We start from the raw sequence: 20,637 nt of genomic DNA on the forward strand, positions 1-20,637 counted from the left end.
AAATGCATTTTCAATTTAGGATGTTTTTAGCTTACAGTGGTCTTATTGGGACATAATCCATCATAAGTTGAGGACAGTCTGTGTTGTTGTGTCATGTTTTCTCTTCTCTTCTGCCAGTCTCTACCATTCATTTGGTAAATTTAGTTCCAGTTATGTTTAAAGCGATTACTGATAGGCAAGGAATTCTGCCATTTTGCATTCGTTTGCTGTGTGTGTTTTACCTTCCCTTCCTTCAGTTCTTCCAATACTGAAGGAGAGTCTTTTTTAGTGTTTAAATTTTTTCATAGTGTATCTTTTTATTTCTTCCTTGTGTCTTTTTCTATATATGTTTCAGTTGTTTTGTTAGTGGCTACTCTGGGGATTACAGTTAACATTTGGATTTAAGACGATTGAGTTTGAATTGACACTGATTTAATTTTGATAGCATATGAAACCTGTACTCCTATGTAGCTCCGTTCTTCCTTTTTATGATATCATTTTCACAGGTTAACACTTTACACATTGTGTGACCATTAATTTACATTTGTAATTGTTTTTATGAATTTTCTTTAAGTCCTAGAGTAAATAAAAAGAGGAGTTAAAAACGAAAATTACAACATTACTGCTTTTATTTCTGTGTCATGTCCTCTCAGTGCAGCCTTTAGGACTCCCTTTAACCTTTCGTGTAGAGTGAGTCTGTTAGTGCCAAACAGTTCAGTTTTTGTCCATCTGGAAGTGTCGCAATTGTGCCTTCATTTTATTTCTTTTATCTTTTCTTCTTCAGTTTAGAAGGATAGTTTTTCTAGACAGACTTCTTGGTTAATGTTTTCTGGGTTTTTTTGTTTTGTGGTTGTTCAGCACTTATATCATCTCACTGCCTTTTGCCTTCATGGTTTCTGAGGAGAAATAACTGTTAATTGGTTAAGTGTCTTTTATATGTGGAGGGTAGCTTCTTGCTGCTTTTAAGATCTTCTTTGTTTCGACTGATTATAATGTTGAACTTTTAAGTTTAAACTTTTAAGTTTATCCTAATTTATGGTCTTTGAGCTTTTTGGGTGTGTAGATTTGTGTCTTTTATCAAATTTGAGAAGTTTTGGGCCATTATTTCTTTGACTGTTTTTTGGTCTCTTTCTTTTTCTTTTGTCCTTCCTGAGATCCCATATTGCCTATGTTGGTCCTCTCCATGGTCTCTTGTTTTACACACTGCTCATTGTTCTTCATTTTTGTTTTTTTGCTCCTCAGATGCGATTTCAGTTACCCTATTTCAAGTTTGTTGGTTCTTTATTTTGTCTGCTCAGATTTTCCCTTCAACTTATCTACTCATGGTCCCCAACTTACGATGGCTTGACTAATGATTTTTTCACTTTACAGTGGTGCAAAAGTGATACACATTTTGTAGAAAATTGTAGTACCCATGCAAACATTCCGTTTTGATTTTCCATAATAGTATTTAGTAAATTACATGAGCTATTATAAAATAAGGTTTGTATTGGATAATTTTGCCCAGCTGTAGGCTAATATAACTATTTTGAGCCTGTTTAAGGTAGGCTAGGTTAACTTATGATATTGAGTTGGTTTGGTGTATAAAATGCACTTTTGACTTAACATTTTTCAGTTTATAATAGGTTTATTGAGATGTAATTCTTTTGTAAGTTGAGGCATCTGGATGAAGTTTTCATTTTAGCCATTATACTCTTCAAGTTCAAAAAAATATATTTTTTTTAACAATTTTTATCTCTATGTATATTCTCTATTCACATACTATTTTCCTCATTTTCTTTAGTTCTCTTTTCATGGTTTCCTTTGGTTTGAGATACTTAAGGTAGCTGATAGTGTCTTTGCTCAGTAAGTATAATACCAGTGTTTTCCTTTTCTGGGTACGTGTCACAGCTCACAGCAACCTCAGACTCTTGGGCTTAAGCAATTCTCTTGCCTCAGCCTCCCAAGTAACTGGGACTACAGATGCCTGCCACAACACCTAGCTAATTTTTGTTGCAGTTGCCATTGTTGTTTAGCTGGCCCTGTATTGAACCTGCCAGCCTCAGTGTATGTGTCTAGCACCGCAACCACTGTTACGTAACCACTGTAACCACGGGGGGCTGAGCCTTAGTAGATTTTTTTGAATAAATGGTTTTCCAGGTCAATTTCCAGAGATTTTATAGTTTTCACTACTTGTTTCACTGGTGGGTTTGCTGGGGAGAAGGTTTGCTAAGCTCCTCATCTAGTCATTCTAAAAATCTTGCCCAATGCTTGTTTTTTTTTTTAATGTTTATTTTTATTGTTACAAGAGGAAGTGCTTATAAAATTGTGTTAAACGTGAAAGACTTTCTAGTTTTTCATTGATTAAGCATTGTAGCAGTTTACAGTTATTTTAATTTTAGATTTTATCAGCAAATACACCAAACATTAGCTTTCTAACATAGAAATCAACATGTAAATAGGATTCTTTGTTAATTAATTTATATAAGTTCAGAGGAATCATTGGATAGTTTCATTTGATATGAATGGAGTCAGAAAATGCAAAGCGAGGTTATTTTCATTAATTTTTATCATTTTCAATTTGAAAAAATTTTTAAAATTGTAGTGATTGCTGATTTCTGTCTTATCCTTTTTCATGCAGATTAGAAACCAAAATAGGTTCATTTCATATTACTGGCTTACCAGATAATTCAAAAAAACCCTGCCTCCTTTCTTCATTGGATGATGCGATTTCACTCTTCCAGATTACATTTGAGATAAATCCTTTAGATGAAACTGCTGATCAAAGGTGTATCATAGAAGCTGAACCGTTAGAAATGATATATGATGCAGTAAGCATTTTTTTAATTATCAAGTTTTAATATAATTCAATTTTCCTTTGAATTTGTACCTCATGTCAATGATATTTATTTTAACAGAGGACAGTGAATAGTATAATAGAATTCTTTAGACCTCCAAAAGAGGTGCATCTATCACAGATCACTTCAGTGACTTTGACAAAACTTGAAGAATTTCGGTACAAGACAGCAACAGGTAAATGTCAATATTAATGTTGGTGAATTAAACACTGCACCCTATGTTAATCTGTATATTTATGGTAAAATGTACATTAAATTTGTTATATTTCTAGACCAGTTACATCTTAAGAAAAACTAATTTGGTGCTTTTAGGTTTGTTTGTTTCTTGCTCAGTGATAATCATGATTGTATCAGCTCTCTCATGTGCTCCTCAGGATCCACCACTAGAGAGCCAAGTGTTAACCCCTCCCATCTTCCTATTACCCTTCTTATCTTATCACCCTCCCTCCTCGCACCCCCAAGTTTGGCTTGTGGTTTTTGTTGTCAGTAACCCACTGCCTAAGGTCATGATCTCTTAAGATGAGACTCTCACAAGAGTTGATTGTGTGTGTCAGTGAGCTTTCTGTCTCTTTCTGTAATGAAGTCACTTGAAATTTCTTTACTGAATTAAAGAGTATTGGTAAAGTCTGTTTTGTGCCTGGAATACTTAGATCTGACTGCAGGAAGCTATTTGAGGGCTGCCTTGCTGGGTAGTGCTTCAGGAGAACTTCAGGGAGGTAGTTGTTCAGATGCCCTTGTCCCAACTCCTTGTTAATTTTAATTAGCTCTTTAAGTTGTTACCCATTTCCTGTGATTGCACAACTGCTTACTTTGATGTTACTTTGATGTTTGCACATCAAACAAGAGGCAGATGTTATAATGGATCCAAAGATATAGTGGAGTGAGGCTGAGGGAAAGTGAGAGTGAACATGTATTTTTAAATAATAAATTCTTAACTTTAAAGGTTGAATTAAGATACACTGATCTTCCTACTTTTAAGCCCTCTTACTTTAATCCTTCATAATAGTATACGATTAATATGGAGTCACAAAACATGAAAAGGTTTATTTGGGGGATTTGACTTTTGATGAAATACGGGTCAGATCATGGTAGTTCCATATAGAAATATTATGAACTGTTCAAATATCATTGAAGGTTCTGAATAAATTCTATTATAAAATTATAGTGTGGCAAAGGATTTTGGTTTAATCACTTCTCTTTAGTTCTTTTGGGATCTTTCCTAACTAAGACCTGTTCTGAACAAAATGTTTAGTTAGACTGCGTGTGGTCTTTGAGTGCAGCATGCAGATATACACATTGAATAAACTATATATCATTTAAATTTTTTTAGTCTACCCTATCAGAATTTTATATGTTGAGTCGTTAATAGTAATTTTAATTTTCTTATTATAATTCATGTTTTCAAAAATCTTGCCATCATGGTAGTTTTTATGTAGGTTTGCTTATTTACTTATTTTTTTCCTTTGAGATTCTTTATTTTTTTTATTAAATCAACACATAGATCGTGTATACATTAATACATTTATGGGGTACAGTGTGCTGATTTCATATAGAATTAGGCATGCTTATATCACACTGGCTAATATATACCTCACCCCATTTACTTAATTATTGTGTTAAGACATATTTATAATCTATACTAATAGATCTGATATGTATCCTTGCATTATGCATCATAGGTATGATCCCACCATTCACCCTCCCTTGATTTGACCTCCCCTCCCTTCCCTTCCCCCCTCCTTCATCTTGGGCCAGAGCTGTGATCTGTTCTTCATATGAAAGTGTGAGTGATTGTAAATTGGTTTCATAATAGTACTGAGTACATTGGATATTTTTTCTTCCATTCTTGAGATACTTTACCAAGTAGGATATGTTCCAGCTCCATCCATGTAAACATAAAAGAGGTGAAGTCTCCATCTTTTTTTAAGGCTGCATAATATTCCCTGGTATACATATACTACAATTTATTAATCCATTCATGGATCTATGGGCACTTGGGCTTTTTCCATGACTTGGCTGGTATGAATTGAGCTTCAGTGAACAATCTGGTGCATATATCTTTGTTATAAAGTGATTTTTGGTCTTTTGTATATACACCTAGTAGAGGAATTGCAGGATCAAATGGCAGGTCTACTTTTAGATCCCTGAGTATTCTCCATACTTTTTTCCAAAAGGGACATATTAGCTTGCACTCCCACCAGCAGGGCAGAAGAGTTCCCTTTTCTCTACATCCATGATCAAAACATCATGGTATTGGCACAAAAATAGAGAGGTAGATGTATGGAACAGAATTGAGAATCAAAAGATGAACCCAGAGACTTATTGTCATTTGATCTTTGATAAACCTATCAAAAATATAAATTGGGGAAAGATTCCCTATTAACAAATGGTGCTGGGAGAATTGGTTGGTGACTTGTAGAAGAATAAAACTGGACCCACACCTTTCACCATTAACAAAAATTGACTCTCACTGGGTAAAAGATTTAAACTTAAGACATGAAACTATAAAGATTCTTGGAGAGAGTGCAGGAGAAACTCTTGAAGAAATTGGCCTGGGAGGCAAATTTTTTTCCATTTATGAAGAGGACCCCCCTCCCCCCGGGCAGTTGAAGCAACACCAAAAATACATTGCTGGGATCTGATCATGAAAAGCTTCTGCATAGCCAAGAACACAGTAAATAAAGCAAGTAGACAGCCCTCAGAATGGGAGAGGATATTTGCAGGTTTTGCTTCTGACAAAAGGTTTGATAACCAGAATTCACAGCGAACTCAAACTTATTAATAAGAAAAGAACAAGTAATCCCATTTCATTGTGGGAAAGGGATTTGAACAGAAGCTTCTCTGAAGATGATAGGCGCATGACCTACAGACACATGAAAAAATGCTCATCATTTTCTTTTTTTATTAATTCATTTGTAGATAGATCATAAATACATTTATGCCATCATGGGATTCAATGTGTTGATTATTTGTATAAATTGGAGTGTCCTACTAAACAACGTAGCCTTCACCTCATTTACCCAATTACAGCATTAAGGCATTTGTGTTCTACACCTAATAGATCCAACTTGTACTTGCAATATGCTCCATAGGCATGGTCCCCCTCCTAACCCTCCCTCTGTCGACCCCCTCCCCCTTTTCCTCTCCCTCCCCTTCCATCCTTCATCCTTGGCTATAGTTGTGTTTCATTTTTCATATGCAAGTGTGAGTGATTATAAATTGGTTCCATAGTAGTACTGAGTACATTGGATATTTTTTTCCCATTCCTGAGATACTTTACTAAGAAGAATATTTTCCAGCTCCATCCATGTAAACATAAACAAAAAAAAATCCTTTTTAAATTCTGTATAGTATTCCATGGTATACATATACCACAATTTATTAATCCATTCATGGGTCAGTGGGCCCTTGGGCTTCTTCCATGACTTGGCAATTATGAATTGAGCTGCAATGAAAAATCTGGTGCAAATATCTTTATTGCCAAATGATTTTTGGTTCTTTGGATATACACCTAGAAGAGGAATTGCAGGATCAAATGGCAGGTCTACATTTAGATCCCTGAGTATTCTCCAAACTTCCTTCCAAAAGGAACGTACTAGCTTGCATTCCCACCAGCAGTGCCGAAGTGTTCCCTTTTCTCCACATCCATTCCAACATCTGTAGTTTTGGGATTTTGTGATGCGGGCTACTCTTACTGGAGTTAGATGGTATCTCAGAATAGGTTTGGTTTTCATTTCTCTGATGATTAAAGATGATGAGCAGTTTTTGGCCAGGGTTGGGTTTGAATCCACCACCTCTGGCATATGTGGCCGACACCCTACTCCTTTGAGCCACAGGCCTCGCCCAAGATGATGAGCAGTTTTTCATGTGTCTGTAGACCATGCGCCTATCTTCTTTAGAGAAGCTTCTGTTCATGTCTCTTGCCCACAATGAACTGGGATCACTTGTTTTTTTCTTAGTAATAAGTTTGAGTTCTCTGTAGATTCTGGTTATTAGACCTTTGTCAGAAATATAACTTGCAAAAATCCTCTCCCATTCTGAGGGCTATTTGCTTTACTTAGTGTGTTCTTGGCAGTGCAGAAGTTTTTAGTTTAATCAGATCCTGATAATGTATTTTTGATGTTGATTCAAGTGTCTGGGGTGTCCTTCTCATAAAGTATTCTCCCAGGCCAATTTTTTCAAGTGTTTCCCCTTCACTCTCTCTAAGAATTTTTATAGTTTTGTGTCTTAAGTTTAAGTCCTTTAACCAGTGAGTCAATTTTTGTTAGAGGACAAAGGTGTGGGTCCAGCTTGTGTCTTCTACAGGTCGCCAGCCAATTCACCCAGCCCCATTTGTTGAATAGGGAATCTTTCCCCCAATTTATATTTTTAATAGGCTTATCAAAAATCAAATGATGATAAGTGTCTGGGTTCACCTCTTGGTCTTCAATTCTGTTCCATACATCTACCTCTCTATTTTTGTGCCAGTACCATGGTGTTTTGATCATCGATTTATAGTATAGTCTGAAGTCTGGAAGTGTTATTCCTCCTGATTTGTTTTTATTTCTGAGTAATGTCTTGGCTATTCGAGGTTTTTTTCTGTTTCCATATAAAATGAAGTACTAATTTTTCCAGGTTTTTAAAGTATGACAGAGGTGCTTTAAATAGGGATTGCATTAAATCTGTAGATTGCTTTAGGTAGTGTGGACATTTTAATAATGTTGAGTCTTTCCAGCAATGAGCATGGTGTATTTTTCCATTTGTTAACATCTTCACCCATTTCTTTTCTCAGAGTTTCATAGTCCTCTTTATAGAGATCTTGCACGTCCTTAGTTAGATACACTCCCAGATATTTCATCTTCTTTGGCACTATCGTAAAGGGAATAGAGTCCTTGATTATTTTTTCCCCTTGACTATTGTTGGTATATATATAGATTTGTGCATCATCTTTAATCATCGGAGAAATGCAAATCAAAACCGCTTTGATATACCATCTAACTCCCGTAAGACTGGCTCACGTAACAAAATCCCAAAACTATTTACTTATTGTTATTTATGAAATTAGGTACACTTCTTTTTGAGTATCAGATCTTTTTAAACTTCATACATCAAAATATCTTTTGCTCACTCAAACTGATTTGATGGCTGCTTAATTTGTTAGGCCTGTATCTTTCTCCTTAGTTTTACCCAACTTGAGTTTATGGGTTAAAAAAATTTTTTTTGAGGATGACGCCTGTGGCTCAAAGGAGTAGGACACCAGCTCCATGTAGTGGAGGTGGCAGGTTCAGATCCGGCCCCGGCCAAAAAGTGCAAAGAAAAACAAAAAAAAAAAAATTTTTTTTGTGGAATCACTTTAATTTTATACTCAGTTAAATTAAGAGAGAGTGTGTGTGTGTGTGTGTGTGTGTGTGTGTATAGACTAAAATTTTAAATTGTTATTGGAAATACTTTGCTAAAGTAATTTTAAAACCACTACCAATTTTACATTATTTTAAGATTATATTATCAATTCATATATTTAGTAATACTCTATATCTTTAATTTGTGAAAAGTATTTATTGTGAAGATTTAAATTTCTTACAGGTCTACTGTATATTATTGAAACACAGAAAGTTCTTGATCTCAGAATTAATTTGAAGGCATCATATATTATTGTCCCACAAAATGGAACTTTTAGCCCTACATCAAATCTGCTGCTTTTGGATCTTGGTCATCTAAAGGTATCTGCTAATAATATTTGACTTATGACATGGCATTTAGGGTGTTTCCTCGTTTAAAATGTATTTTGTTTTTTAGACAATTTGATTAGGTTTATTGAATTTTTTTTTTTTTTTTTTGAGTGAAATAGTTTCATTTAACTAGGTGGCTTTCCTACATTTCTTTTTTTTTTTTTTAATTTGGCCGGGGCTGGGTTTGAACCCGCCACCTCCGGCATATGGGACCGGCGCCCTACCCGCTGAGCCACAGGCGCCGCCCGGCTTTCCTACATTTCTAAAAGCAAAGTGACCAATTACTTTCTGTAGGTCAGGGTTGAATCTAAGAATTATTTTAATAGAATTTGAGTCATACTTCTCTGAGAAGCTTATTTCCTTCTCAATTTAGATCTATTACTTCATTAATCGAAGTGTACAGAATGGGAGAGAATTCTAGACGTGATCAAATTTCATTTTCTGAAACTTTTGTAGATATTGATACTTTAATATTTCTATTAAGTAATTCTAAATTAAGAGATGAACTTTTCTTAAGTCATTTTCATTTCCTTCTAATTATGTACTTTCTAATTTAAAAATTTTCAGTAGGGAATAATTTTTTTCCTATATTTTATATTTGTAGTGTTCAGTATAGTCTAACCTGCTAGCCACATATGGTTATTTAAATTAATTAAATTAAAAATTAATTTTCTTAGTCACGTTATCCACACTTAAAGAGTTTAACAGTCAGAAGTGAATAGTGCTACTGTATTTGATAGGCTAAATATAGAATATATCCATCATTGTAACGTTCTTTTGGACAGCATTACTAAATCATTAAATGTAGAGGAATACCAATAATGATTTAAAGACTCAAGAGGGATGGATATTAGAATGCTTTTTCTAAATACTTTACAAACATTTCCTTTTCTTGTTATAAACATCCTCCCTTATTCTTTTTTTTTTTTTTAGCACTTATTAATTATATAGAACCTGCTGGTTATTATAGTTCTTATAAAATTTATGCAGCTGATTTTTCATATTTGAATTTGGTTATTGAATTGGTTTAAGGGTAATTGTGGTGTAGTAAAAAGAGTATAGGGTCAGGAGTAAGGGTATCTAATTCTGTGACTTTAGGCAATTTTCTTGACATAGTGCCTAAAGTTTCATTACTTTTGTAACAGATAATTTTTATTGTTTTGACTGTTTACTACATGACCTATATTAAATAGAGGAAAACATTATTAAAAAGAAATATATATATATATTATGTACGTATATATATTAAATATACATGTAAGATCTTTATAGTATATTGCTGTAGACTGACTTCCAGGATGCTTAAGTAAAAAAAGTCGTGTGCATAGTATGTCCAGAAAGTACAGATACAAGATACAGATGTAAGTGTAACTTGCCTGGTTTTGCATAAATGGCAGAGTTGGGACTAAAATTGAGCTATCCTAATATTTAATCTTAGACTCCTTTTACTTCTTTTATTTTTTTTTTCTTTTTGTGGTTTTTGGCCAGAGCTGGGTTTGAACCCACCACCTCTGGCATATGGGACCGGCACCCTACTCCTTGAGCCACAGGCGCCACCCTCCTTTTACTTCTTTTTTTTTTTTTTTTTTTATTTTTTATTATTTTTTTTTTATTGTTGGGGATTCATTGAGGGTACAATAAGCCAGTTACACTGATTGCAGTTGTTAGGTAAAGTCCCTCTTGCAATCGTGTCTTGCCCCCATAAAGTGTTAGTGAGTGAGTGTGTGCCTCCTTTTACTTCTTGTTATAAATATCTGTCATTGTGCCATAGACATATTTTATAAGCTAAATTTGTGTCTTGATCTTCTTACTGAGAAGGTTTCTTACAAGATTTTAAGAATTTGTAGATAGATTATTCTCTAGGACCTTCTGGGTTCCTCTCTTTCAAATAAGTATATGGGAAATATTATTAAATATGTAAAATTCACTTTATCCCTGACTACTTACACATCTCATGGATAAGGACCTTCTAATAGCCTTATAATGCATGTGAATTTGTGAGTTTATCCTCTCCTATTAAATTTTTATATTATAGGTCTGAAAGGTAAAAACTTCATACTTATACATTGAAGTATTTTCCATAGTCTAAACTATTAAAATTAACTTCAAGGTGACAAGTAAAAGTCGTTCAGAATTGCCGTGTATGAAGCAAGGTGGGGCTAATCGTGAGGAAATAATGCATAGAGCTTATGATTCCTTTGATATTCAGCTTACAAGCATACAGCTGCTTTACAGTACAGTTGGTAAGTATAAAATATATTATTCGTTAATTGATTTTGATGAAATGAGTAATTAGGGATGTTTTTGTTTTTTTTTTTTTCTTTGAGACAGAGTCTTACTATGTTGTCCACGGTAGAGTGCTGTGGCATCACAGCTCACAGCAACCTCCAACTCTTGGGCTTTAAGCAATACTCTTGCCTCAGTCTCCCAAGTAGCTGATGCCCAACTATTTTTTTTGTTATTGTTGTCATTGTTGTTTAGCAGGCCTGGGCCAGGTTCGAACCCACCACTCTCGGGGTATGTGGCTGGCACCGTAAACACTGTGCTACAGGCGCCAAGCCAGTAATTAGGATTTTAAATATTTTGTAGACCTTTCTCTTAGATGTGTTAGAACTTTTATGTTTTTGAATTAGAAATGATAGTAAATGTTGTCTAGTGGTTCTCAACCAAGAGATGTTCAACAGTGTCTAAAGACATTTTTGATTAGCACAGGTGAAGAATGAGGGGCACGCCTGCCATCTAGTGGTTGGAGGTCAGAGATAATTCTAAACATCCTTCAATATATATAGGTCAGCCTCCCACAACACTTACCTGGCCCAAATGTCAGTAGTACTGAGGTTGGGAAATCTTGATCTATACCAGTGTTTTCCAGTCTTTTACCAAAGTTGGCACAGATTGAAAATGATACTTGTATTATATAGTTGGGTAACCAGAAGGGACTATTTAAGACCAGAGACAATCAGCCGAGGGGCTCTGATAGTCCAGAGCCTGTATACCTGCATCCTGTTCACTGTGGTGTATAATCCGGAGTCTCTGATCTAGAGTGAGTTTTTTAGGTGACAACAGAGATTCGCTTGACAAGAGCTGTTCAGCTTTATTTCTAATCTCTCATAATGCGTACTGCTTTCCTAGAGTATTCGTGAATATTCAGATAATTTATCAGAGTTGATGTTACTTTACACATTGTGTCTGTGGTTAGATTTTAATGATCCAAACTGATAAAAGGAGAAACAATGAGAATCCATGGTAATTGTTATTAAAATCCTTCATTTATATAGGACTGAAACATTTTTACTTCTTTAATTACATTTGCTTTTGGATAATGAACATGGTTTCCATTTTTTGTTATATTCTAGTTGTTGTGGAATAAGCCCAGAAGTGTAGTAGATCTCGAAAGAAAATTGTTTTCATAAGTCATGAAATTCTTTTTCGGGGAAAAAACTGAGTGTATTTGAATTATATATTTTGTTCACAAGTTTTCAAAGTCCATGAATTACATTTAATATTTATGACATTGAAATGTTTTATAAAATAATTTTGAGAAGGTTTCATTGTTGTTGCCTGAAGATTATTGAAATTCCTTGGGTGGTTTTTGATAAAAAGTGTTTTTAAGTAGTTGAATTTTCTATTTGTGGAGCAGGTTTGGTTTTTTTTTTGACATTATGATTGTTTTAAATAATTGTTATAGAATGTCATGATAAATACTGAAACATAGGCTTCCAAAACATCTTAGTATTTTTTAATTTGTAACATGGGAAGTGAAGGAATTATTTTATTTATCTCAATATTGGTAGAATTAAAAAAAATAAAGTCCGGGGTGGCGCCTGTGGCTCAGTCGGTAAGGCGCCAGCCTCATATACCGAGGGTGGTGGGTTTAAACCCGGCCCCGGCCTAACTGCAACCAAAAAATAGCCGGGCGTTGTGGTGGGCGCCTGTAGTCCCAGCTGCTCGGGAGGCTGAGGCAAGAGAATCACTTAAGCCCAGAAGTTGGAGGTTGCTGTGAGCTGTGTGAGGCCACGGCACTCTACCGAGGGCCATAAAGTAAGACCCTGACTCTACAAAAAAATAAATAAATAAATGAAGTCCATTGTACCATCTATCTCTTAAGAGTATAATGTTTCCTTGATTTGGTTTTCCTTAACTGGGATTTTATCTGATTCACAGAATTATTAAGTTCAAATGAGGTAGCATGTTGAAAATGGAATATATTATTATATCCTTTCTGATTATAAATCCAACTATTTTAGAAAATCTGAGCAATTTAGCAAAACAAAATAGATCATCTTTTATCTTGCTGTTTCCACATGGACACTTGATATTTTGGTGCATATCCTTTTAGTGTTTAATGTATATGCTTATGAGTGTATGGGATGTGCTTGTGTGTGGAAGTAATTTAGATGTGTTTTTTAACATAATTTACATAGTTTTATATCTAAATTGTTTTTTCATTTAACTAGTAATATTTTGTCCACATGAATTCATGACTTTTATTGTCTTATGTTCAAGGCAATGCTGTCAATTATTTAACCATTCCCTTATTAAATATTTAGGCTAGTAACACGTTAGTATATGTTGCCGAGAGCCCACATGTTAGTAAATCTGGATGTGAATTTCAGCTTTATCACTAGCATATATACCACAGGCAAATTAAAAATTCTTCTAAGTCTTGCTTTTTAAAAAAAAATAAATTTTCTTTTTAGAGAAAGTATCTTGCTCTGTGGCTCAGGCTGGAATGCAGCGGTGTGATGACAGCTCATTATGGCCTTGAACGCCTGGCTCAAGAGATCTTTCTGCCTTCACCTTCTAAATAGCTAGATCTTCAGGCACGTGCCATTCTGGTTTTAAATTATTGGGCTCAAGCAGTCCTTCTGCCTTGGCCTCCCAGAGTGCTGGGATTATGAGCATGAGCCACTATACATAGCTTGAGTCTTTGTTTTCTAAAGTGGGATTATTATATATCATTTTGAGAATTAAAATGTAAACATTGCTCGGACTGTACCACTCATTAAATCTTGAATAAATGGTATCTTTTATTAGTTACTATTAAGGAATCTCACATCTTCCTACCTTTTCCTTCACTGTTTTATAGCCATATTATTTTTCGGGTAAGGTATCTGGTTTGCGTAGTGGATTATCAATGTATGCACAGTAGTTTTAATAACCTGCATATTTGTATGTACCTGGGAATGTGACATTAAAATTATCTACATATGGCAAGATTTCCCCATATCATACAATGTGTGACTATGAAATATTAATAGTAATTTTAGGTTTTGTGTGTTATTCAACATAAACTATTTTCTATAATTAGGTGATAATTGGAAAGAAGCACGAAAACTGAATGTATCTATACAACATATTTTGGTACCCATGCACGTCAATGTGGAACTCTCTAAGGCTATGGTTTTCATGGACATAAAGATGCCCAAGTATGTATTATCTGCTTCATGGGATTGTGGATTTTCTCAGCAATTCAGTAGCTAAGGAAACACCATATTTATTTGACTCTTTGTGTATATAGTAAAACAAACACAACATGAAATTTACTATTTTAATATCTGTAAGTATATAGTTCGGTGGCATCGGGTACAGTAGCACTGTTGTCCAAATCACCACCGCTGTCCATCTCCAGAACTTGATATTGCAAACTGAAACTCCATACCTATTAAACAGTAACATATCATTCTTCCCTGCCCTCAGCTTCTGGCAACCACTATTTAATCTTCTGTCTCTATGAATTTGACCATTTTAGGCATAATAATAATATTTGTCCTTTTGTTTCTAGGTTACTTTGCTTAACATAGTATCTTCAAGGTTCTTTCATTTTGTAACATGTCAGAATTTCATTCATTATTAAGTAATACACTGTTTTATTTATCCTTTCTTCTGTCAATGGACATTTGGTACACTGGCTGATGTAATGATGCTGCTATGTACAAGTACTTATTCTAGTCCCTGCTTTCAAGTTTTGGGGGGTATATGATCAAAATAGATCATTTTATAAGTCAGAATTTATGTTTTCGAGGAACACTGTGCTGTTTTTCATAGCAGCTGCCATATTTTACATTCCTACCAGCAATGCACATGGGTTCCAGTTTCTCTGTCTCTGCTCCAGGATTTAGTATTTTCTGTTTTTATTTTAAATAGTCATTTTAATAGGTGTGAGTGGTATCTCACTGTAATTTTGATTTGCGTTTCTCTAATTCTTGGTGATACTTAATATCTGCTCATGTGTTTATTGGCCACTTAAATATTTTTTCTCTTGGTGTTTTTATTAAATCATAACTGTGTACATTAATGCATTTATGGGGTACAATGTGCTGACTTTACATACAATTTGGAATGCTTACATCAAACTGGTTAACATGGCCTTCACCTCACTTACTTATTGTGTTAAGACATTTATACTCTACACTTAATAATGTACCCTTGCAATATGGACCATAGGTGAGGTCCCACCGATTACCCTCCCTCCACCTAACCTCCCCGCTCCTTTCTTTTCCCCCTCCTCTTTCCTCCTTCATTCTGGACTATAGTTGTGTTTTATCTTTCATATGAAAGTGTGGGTGATTATATATTGGTTTCATAATAGTACTAAGTACATTGGATAAGTTTCTTCCATTCTTGAGATACTTTACTAAGAAGAGTATGTTTCAGCTCCATCCATGTAAACATAAAAGAGGTAAAGTCTCCATCTTTTTTAAGGCTGCATAATACTCCATGGTATACATATACCACAATTTGTTAATCCGTTCATGGGTCCATGGGCACATGGGTTGCTTCCATGACTTGGAAATTAGGAATTGAGCTATAGTAAACATTCCGGTGCAAATTTCTTTGTTGTAAAGTGATTTTTGGTCTTTTGGATATATACCTTGTCGCTACAGGATTGCAAGATTGAAAGGCAGGTCTACTTTTAGTTCCCTAAGTGTTCTCCAAACTTATTTCCAAAAGGAACGTATTAGCTTGCATTCCCACCAGTAGTGCAGAAGTATTCCTTTTTCTCCACATCCACACCAACATCTGTAGTTTTGGGATTTTGTTATGTGGGCTACTCTTACTGGAGTTAGATATCTCAAAGTGGTTTTGATTTGAATTTCTCTGATGATTAAAGATGATGAACATCTTTTCATGTGTCTTTAGGCCATGCGCCTGTCTTTTTTCACTGAAGCTTCTGTTCAAGTCTCTTGCCCACAATGAGAAGGGATCATTTGTTCTTTTCTTATTAATAAATTTGAGTTCTCTGTGGATTCTAGTTAGAGAAATTTGTACTTAAGGTCTTTGTCCATCTTTTAATCTAGTTGGTTTTTCTTTTTTTTTTTTTTTTGTCATTGTTGTTGAATTGGAGTAAAGAATTATGTCCATATTTTGGATATGGACATTAACCTATTATTAGTTACATGATTTGCAAATATTCTCTCTCTCGGTTGCCTTCTCACACTGTTGACAGTATCCTTTGATGCATAAAAGTTTTTAATTTTGATCAAGTGCAATTTATCTTTGTTGTGTATGCTTTTGGTGTCATATCTAAGAAATTATTAGCAAGTCCAATGTCATGAAACTTTTTTTCTATATTTACCTCAAAGAATTTTATAGTTTTGGCTGTTTAAGTCTTGGATCTAATTTGAGTTAATTTTTCTATATGGTGTAATAAAAGGATACAGCTCATTTTTTTGCATGGAGATGTCTAGATTTCCTAATATCATTTGTTGAAAAGACTGTCCTTTCCCCCATTGGCCTTTGTACCCTTTTTGAAAGTTATTTGTCCATGTATGGAAGAGTTTATTTCTGGGATTTCTGTTCTGTTCCATCAGTCTCTATGTCTGTCTTTATTCCAGTACCACACTGTTTAGATTACTGTAGCTTTGTACCAAGTTTTGAAATCAGGAAATGTGAGTCATCCAAAGTACTTTTTCAAGTTGTTTTGGTTATTTGCGATCCTTTGATTTTCCATATGAATTTTTCTATTTTTACAAAAATTATTGAGAATTTGATATAGATTACACTGAATTTGTATATCAACTAATTAATTTTAAGACAGGATCTTAGTCACCTTGGGGTTGAGTGCTGTACAGCATAACTCACAGCAACCTCAAACTCTTGAGTTGAAGGGATCCTCTTGTCTCAGCCTCCCAAGTAGCTGGGACTACAGGTGCCCACCATAGTGCCTGGCTAGTATTTCTATTTTTTGTAGAGACGGGGACTCGGTTTTGGGTTGCTTGGTTTCCTGAGCTTAGGTGATTCACTGGCCTTGGCCTCCCAAAGTGCTGGGATTACAGGTGTGAGCCATTGCACCTGGCCTATGTCACTTTAAATGTATCGACATCTTAATAATATTGATGCTTCTAGTCCATGAATATGGGATGTTTTTTCATTTATTTGTGTCTTTAATTTTAGCAGCATTTTCTAGTTCTCTGCATAGTCTTTTGCTGACTTGGTTAAGCTTATTCTTTTTGATGCTCTTGTAAATGGAATTGTTTTCTTAATTTCTTTTTGGATTGTTTATTTTTAGTATTGAGAACTGAGCTGATTTTTATGTCCTGCAACTTTGTGAATTTGTTTATTCTAACAGGTTTAAGATTTTTTACATATAAGATCATGTCACCTATGTACAGAGGCTAGTATTTTCAATACTTTCTTAAATAGAAGTGGTTTAAGTTGACATCCTTCTTTTGATATTGAGCACAGAGGAAAACTTTCATTATTCCACTGTTGAATGTTACATTAACTATCGGGTTTTATGAATGACCTTTATTATGTTGAGGTAGTTTCATTCTAGTTTATGGAGTGTTTTTATTATGAAAGTGTGTTGAATTTTTAGAAATGCTTTTTCTAAATCAGTTGAGGGAATCACATTTTTTTCTTTCATTATGTGAATGGAGTATATTACATTGATTGCCATATTCTATTCTAGGAATAATTCCATTCCAGGAGTAATTCAATTCCAGGAATCAATCTATTCCAAGAATAAATGGAGCATAAGCCATTTATTAATGTGCTTTTGAATTTAGTTTGCTATTTTTCTTGAGTTTTGCATTAATATTCTTTGGGGATATTGAGCTATAGATTTCTTTTTCTTATATATCTTTGGTTTTGGTATCAGGGCAATGTTGTCTACATAGGACGAGGGAGGAAGTATTCTTTTCTCTTTAATTTTTAATTGCTTGATAGAATTCACTACTGAAGCTATTGTACTTGAGTTTTTCTTTGTTGGGAGATGTTTGACTACTGATTTATTCTTCATAGTAGTCTAGGTCTGTCCAGACTCCTGTTTCTTCATAATTCAGTATTGGTAGGTTTGTATTTCTAGGAATTTGTTCCATTTAGATTATCTAATTTGTTGGTATAAAAATTGGTTATAATACCCTCTTATTCATTCTATAAAATCAATAATAATGATCTCACTTTAATTTCTGATTTTACTTGTCTTTTTTTTTGTCCTAGATCTAGCTAAAGTTTCATCAATTTTGTGAGTCCTTTTGAAGAAGCCCTTCTTGGTTTTATTATTGTTTTTTCCTCTGTTTTTCTGTGCTTTCTTTTCTTTATCTCTCCTCTCATCTTTGTTATTTACTTATTTCTGCTAGCTTTAGGTTTAGTTTGTTGTTCCCTATAAATTACACCATGCAGTATTTTTATTTTCATTTGTCTTAAAGATACTTTCTAATGACCCTTGTTATTTCCTCGACCCATTGCTTGTTTAACAGTATGCTTTAAAAAACCATTTAATTAATTAATTAATTAATTATAGAGACAGAGTCTCACTTTGCCACTCAGGCTGGAGTACAGTGGTATGATCAGAACTTACTGTATCCTCAAAGTCCTGAGCTCAAGTGATCTTCTGGCCTCAGACTCCTGAGTAGGTAGGAGTACAAGTGTATTCTACCACACCTGGCTAATTTTTTTTTTGTTGTTGTTGTTGAGACAGGGTCCCACCCTATGCCCCTGACCAGAGTGCAGTGGGCGTGGTAGCTCACCACAACCTCAGACTCGGGCTGCGGGCACCCCGCTGCCTCAGCCTCCGGAAGCCGCTGGGATTACAGGCGCTCGCCGCGGCGCCCGGCTGGGTTTTTCCATTTTTTTCAACACCTGGCTAATTTTTAAGTTTTTTGTAGAGACAAGATCTTACTGTGTTGACCAGGCTTATTTTGAACTCCTGGCATCAAGTGATTCTTAGTCTTGGCTACCCAAAGTGCTGGAACGACAGGGGTGAGCCACGAGGCCTGGTCCCAGTAGTATGCTTTTTAAATTTCAGCGTATTTGTGCGTTTTATATTTTCCTTCTACTTTTGCTTTCTGAAATCATTCCATTGTTATTGGAAATGATGCTATTTATGATTTTAATCTTTCAAGATTTTTGACACAGTTTTGTGACTAACATGGAGTCCATCCTCGAGAATGTTCCATATGCATTTGGGAAAATTTGTATTCTGCTGTTGGGTGAAGTGTTCTCTGTATGTCCGTTTGGTCTAGTTGGTCAGTAATATTGTTCTAGACCCCTATTTCTTGATGGTTAAGTATTTCATAAAAATGTTTATTGTTTATTTCACTTCTGTCAATATTTCCTTCATATATTTTTGAGCTTTGTTGTTTGTGGTATCTTATATTACTTGATAAAGTGACACTTTTATCATTATCATTATGTATTTTTCTTTGTATCTTATGACAGTTTTTGAGTTGGAGTCTATATTGGCTGATACTGGTACAACCATTTCTGTGCTTTTCCGGTAATTATTTTCTTGGAATATCTTTTTCATTTTTTTACTTTTGACCTATGTGTTTTCTAGGATCTAATTAGATCTCTTAGAGCATATATAGTTGGATCTAGTTTTTTATTCATTTTATCCAACTTAAAGTCTTTTGATTGGATAGTTTAAACCATTTACATGAAGTAAATACTGATAGGGGAGGACTTACCTTTGTCATATCATTATTTGCTTTCTGTATGTCTGATAGCATTTTTTGTCCCTGGTTTCTTCCACTACTTCCTTTCTTTGTGTTTGTTGATTTTTTTTCTTTTGTGACATGTTTTATTCCCTTCAGATTTCCAGTTTTATATACATATATTCTATAGATAATTTCTTTGTGGTTATCATGGAGATACAATATCCTAAAGTTACAAGTCTCTTTAAAAGTGCCATCTTAACTTCAATTGCATAAAAAATTCTCCTTCTTTGTTTTACCCCTAGTTTATATTATTGATGTTAAAAATTATATTTTTATTTATTGTGTACCTATTAACATAGAATTATAGTTATTGTGTATGCATTTGTCTTTTAAATCTAGTAGAAAACCAGTAGTAGAGTTAAGACTGAAATTATAATAATTTTTATATTTGTACATTTATTCACCTATGTCAGGATCTTTCCATGTGTATTTTATTGTTAACTGAAACTACCTTAGATCATAAGTAGAGAAGTCTGTTGACTAGACTGGATTATTTAGGAGATTCATTCCTAAATAGTTTTAGATTGTAGGTAGTCGTTTCACCTCTTGTTTCTACCGGTAGCTTCTTTTTTTTGTTTTTCATTTCCTAACATTGAAATAATCAGCTACAAGTATGTTTTAAAATGTAACCAAAGACGCATTTAACATCTACTTTGTACTTCCAGGAGAATTACTACTGGTGAGGCAGTAAGAGATGGCTCCCATGGTGTAAGACTTAAGGTTTTATGCCAAGTGAAAGTGTAGGAGGAAGCATAGAAGCAATTAGGGACAGGCAGGCTTTTCCTGTAGGGTATGTGGTGTGGAACTTACTCTTCCTACTTACTACTCTTACCTTCTGAAAAGGAGAGACTTATAGCCTTATTGTTGATATTTACCTCATAGTGACTCTGTCTGCTAGCAGACATTGTCCATAGCTCTAAATCTTGTTCTAAACTTCCTTCTCTTAGAAAAGTTAAAGCAAGCTCAGAGCCTTGAGGCAGGGGGGTACTAGGCATATGGTTTAAGAGAGAGGGAAAGGAAACCATTTTGGACATTCTCTCTCTCTCTCTCTTTTCTTTTTTTCCTCATCTAGCTTTAGGTATGATTTGCTTTTAGAGACGAGGTTTAATTTCTTTGTTCTTCCCCACCTGTCCCCCTGCCTGTTTGCTCTTACCTGATATTTCTTACACA

At 34.6% G+C, this 20,637-nt stretch overlaps 1 protein-coding gene across 3 annotated transcripts in view; it reads left to right on the forward strand.

The window, feature by feature from the left end:
- The window catches only part of VPS13A (vacuolar protein sorting 13 homolog A), a 229,239-nt gene that overhangs the window by 46,672 nt on the left and 161,930 nt on the right, over nt 1–20,637 (forward strand). For all 3 annotated transcript variants that reach the window (XM_053575672.1, XM_053575663.1, XM_053575681.1), the window contains exons 18-22: nt 2,600–2,789; nt 2,877–2,991; nt 8,379–8,515; nt 10,635–10,767; nt 13,836–13,953. In XM_053575672.1, the coding sequence (XP_053431647.1) occupies nt 2,600–2,789; nt 2,877–2,991; nt 8,379–8,515; nt 10,635–10,767; nt 13,836–13,953 (693 nt within the window). The remainder of the gene's footprint in view (nt 1–2,599; nt 2,790–2,876; nt 2,992–8,378; nt 8,516–10,634; nt 10,768–13,835; nt 13,954–20,637) is intronic.

Source organism: Nycticebus coucang, chromosome 2 (assembly GCF_027406575.1).
Source record: "Nycticebus coucang isolate mNycCou1 chromosome 2, mNycCou1.pri, whole genome shotgun sequence".
NCBI classification, from domain to species: domain Eukaryota; kingdom Metazoa; phylum Chordata; class Mammalia; order Primates; family Lorisidae; genus Nycticebus; species Nycticebus coucang.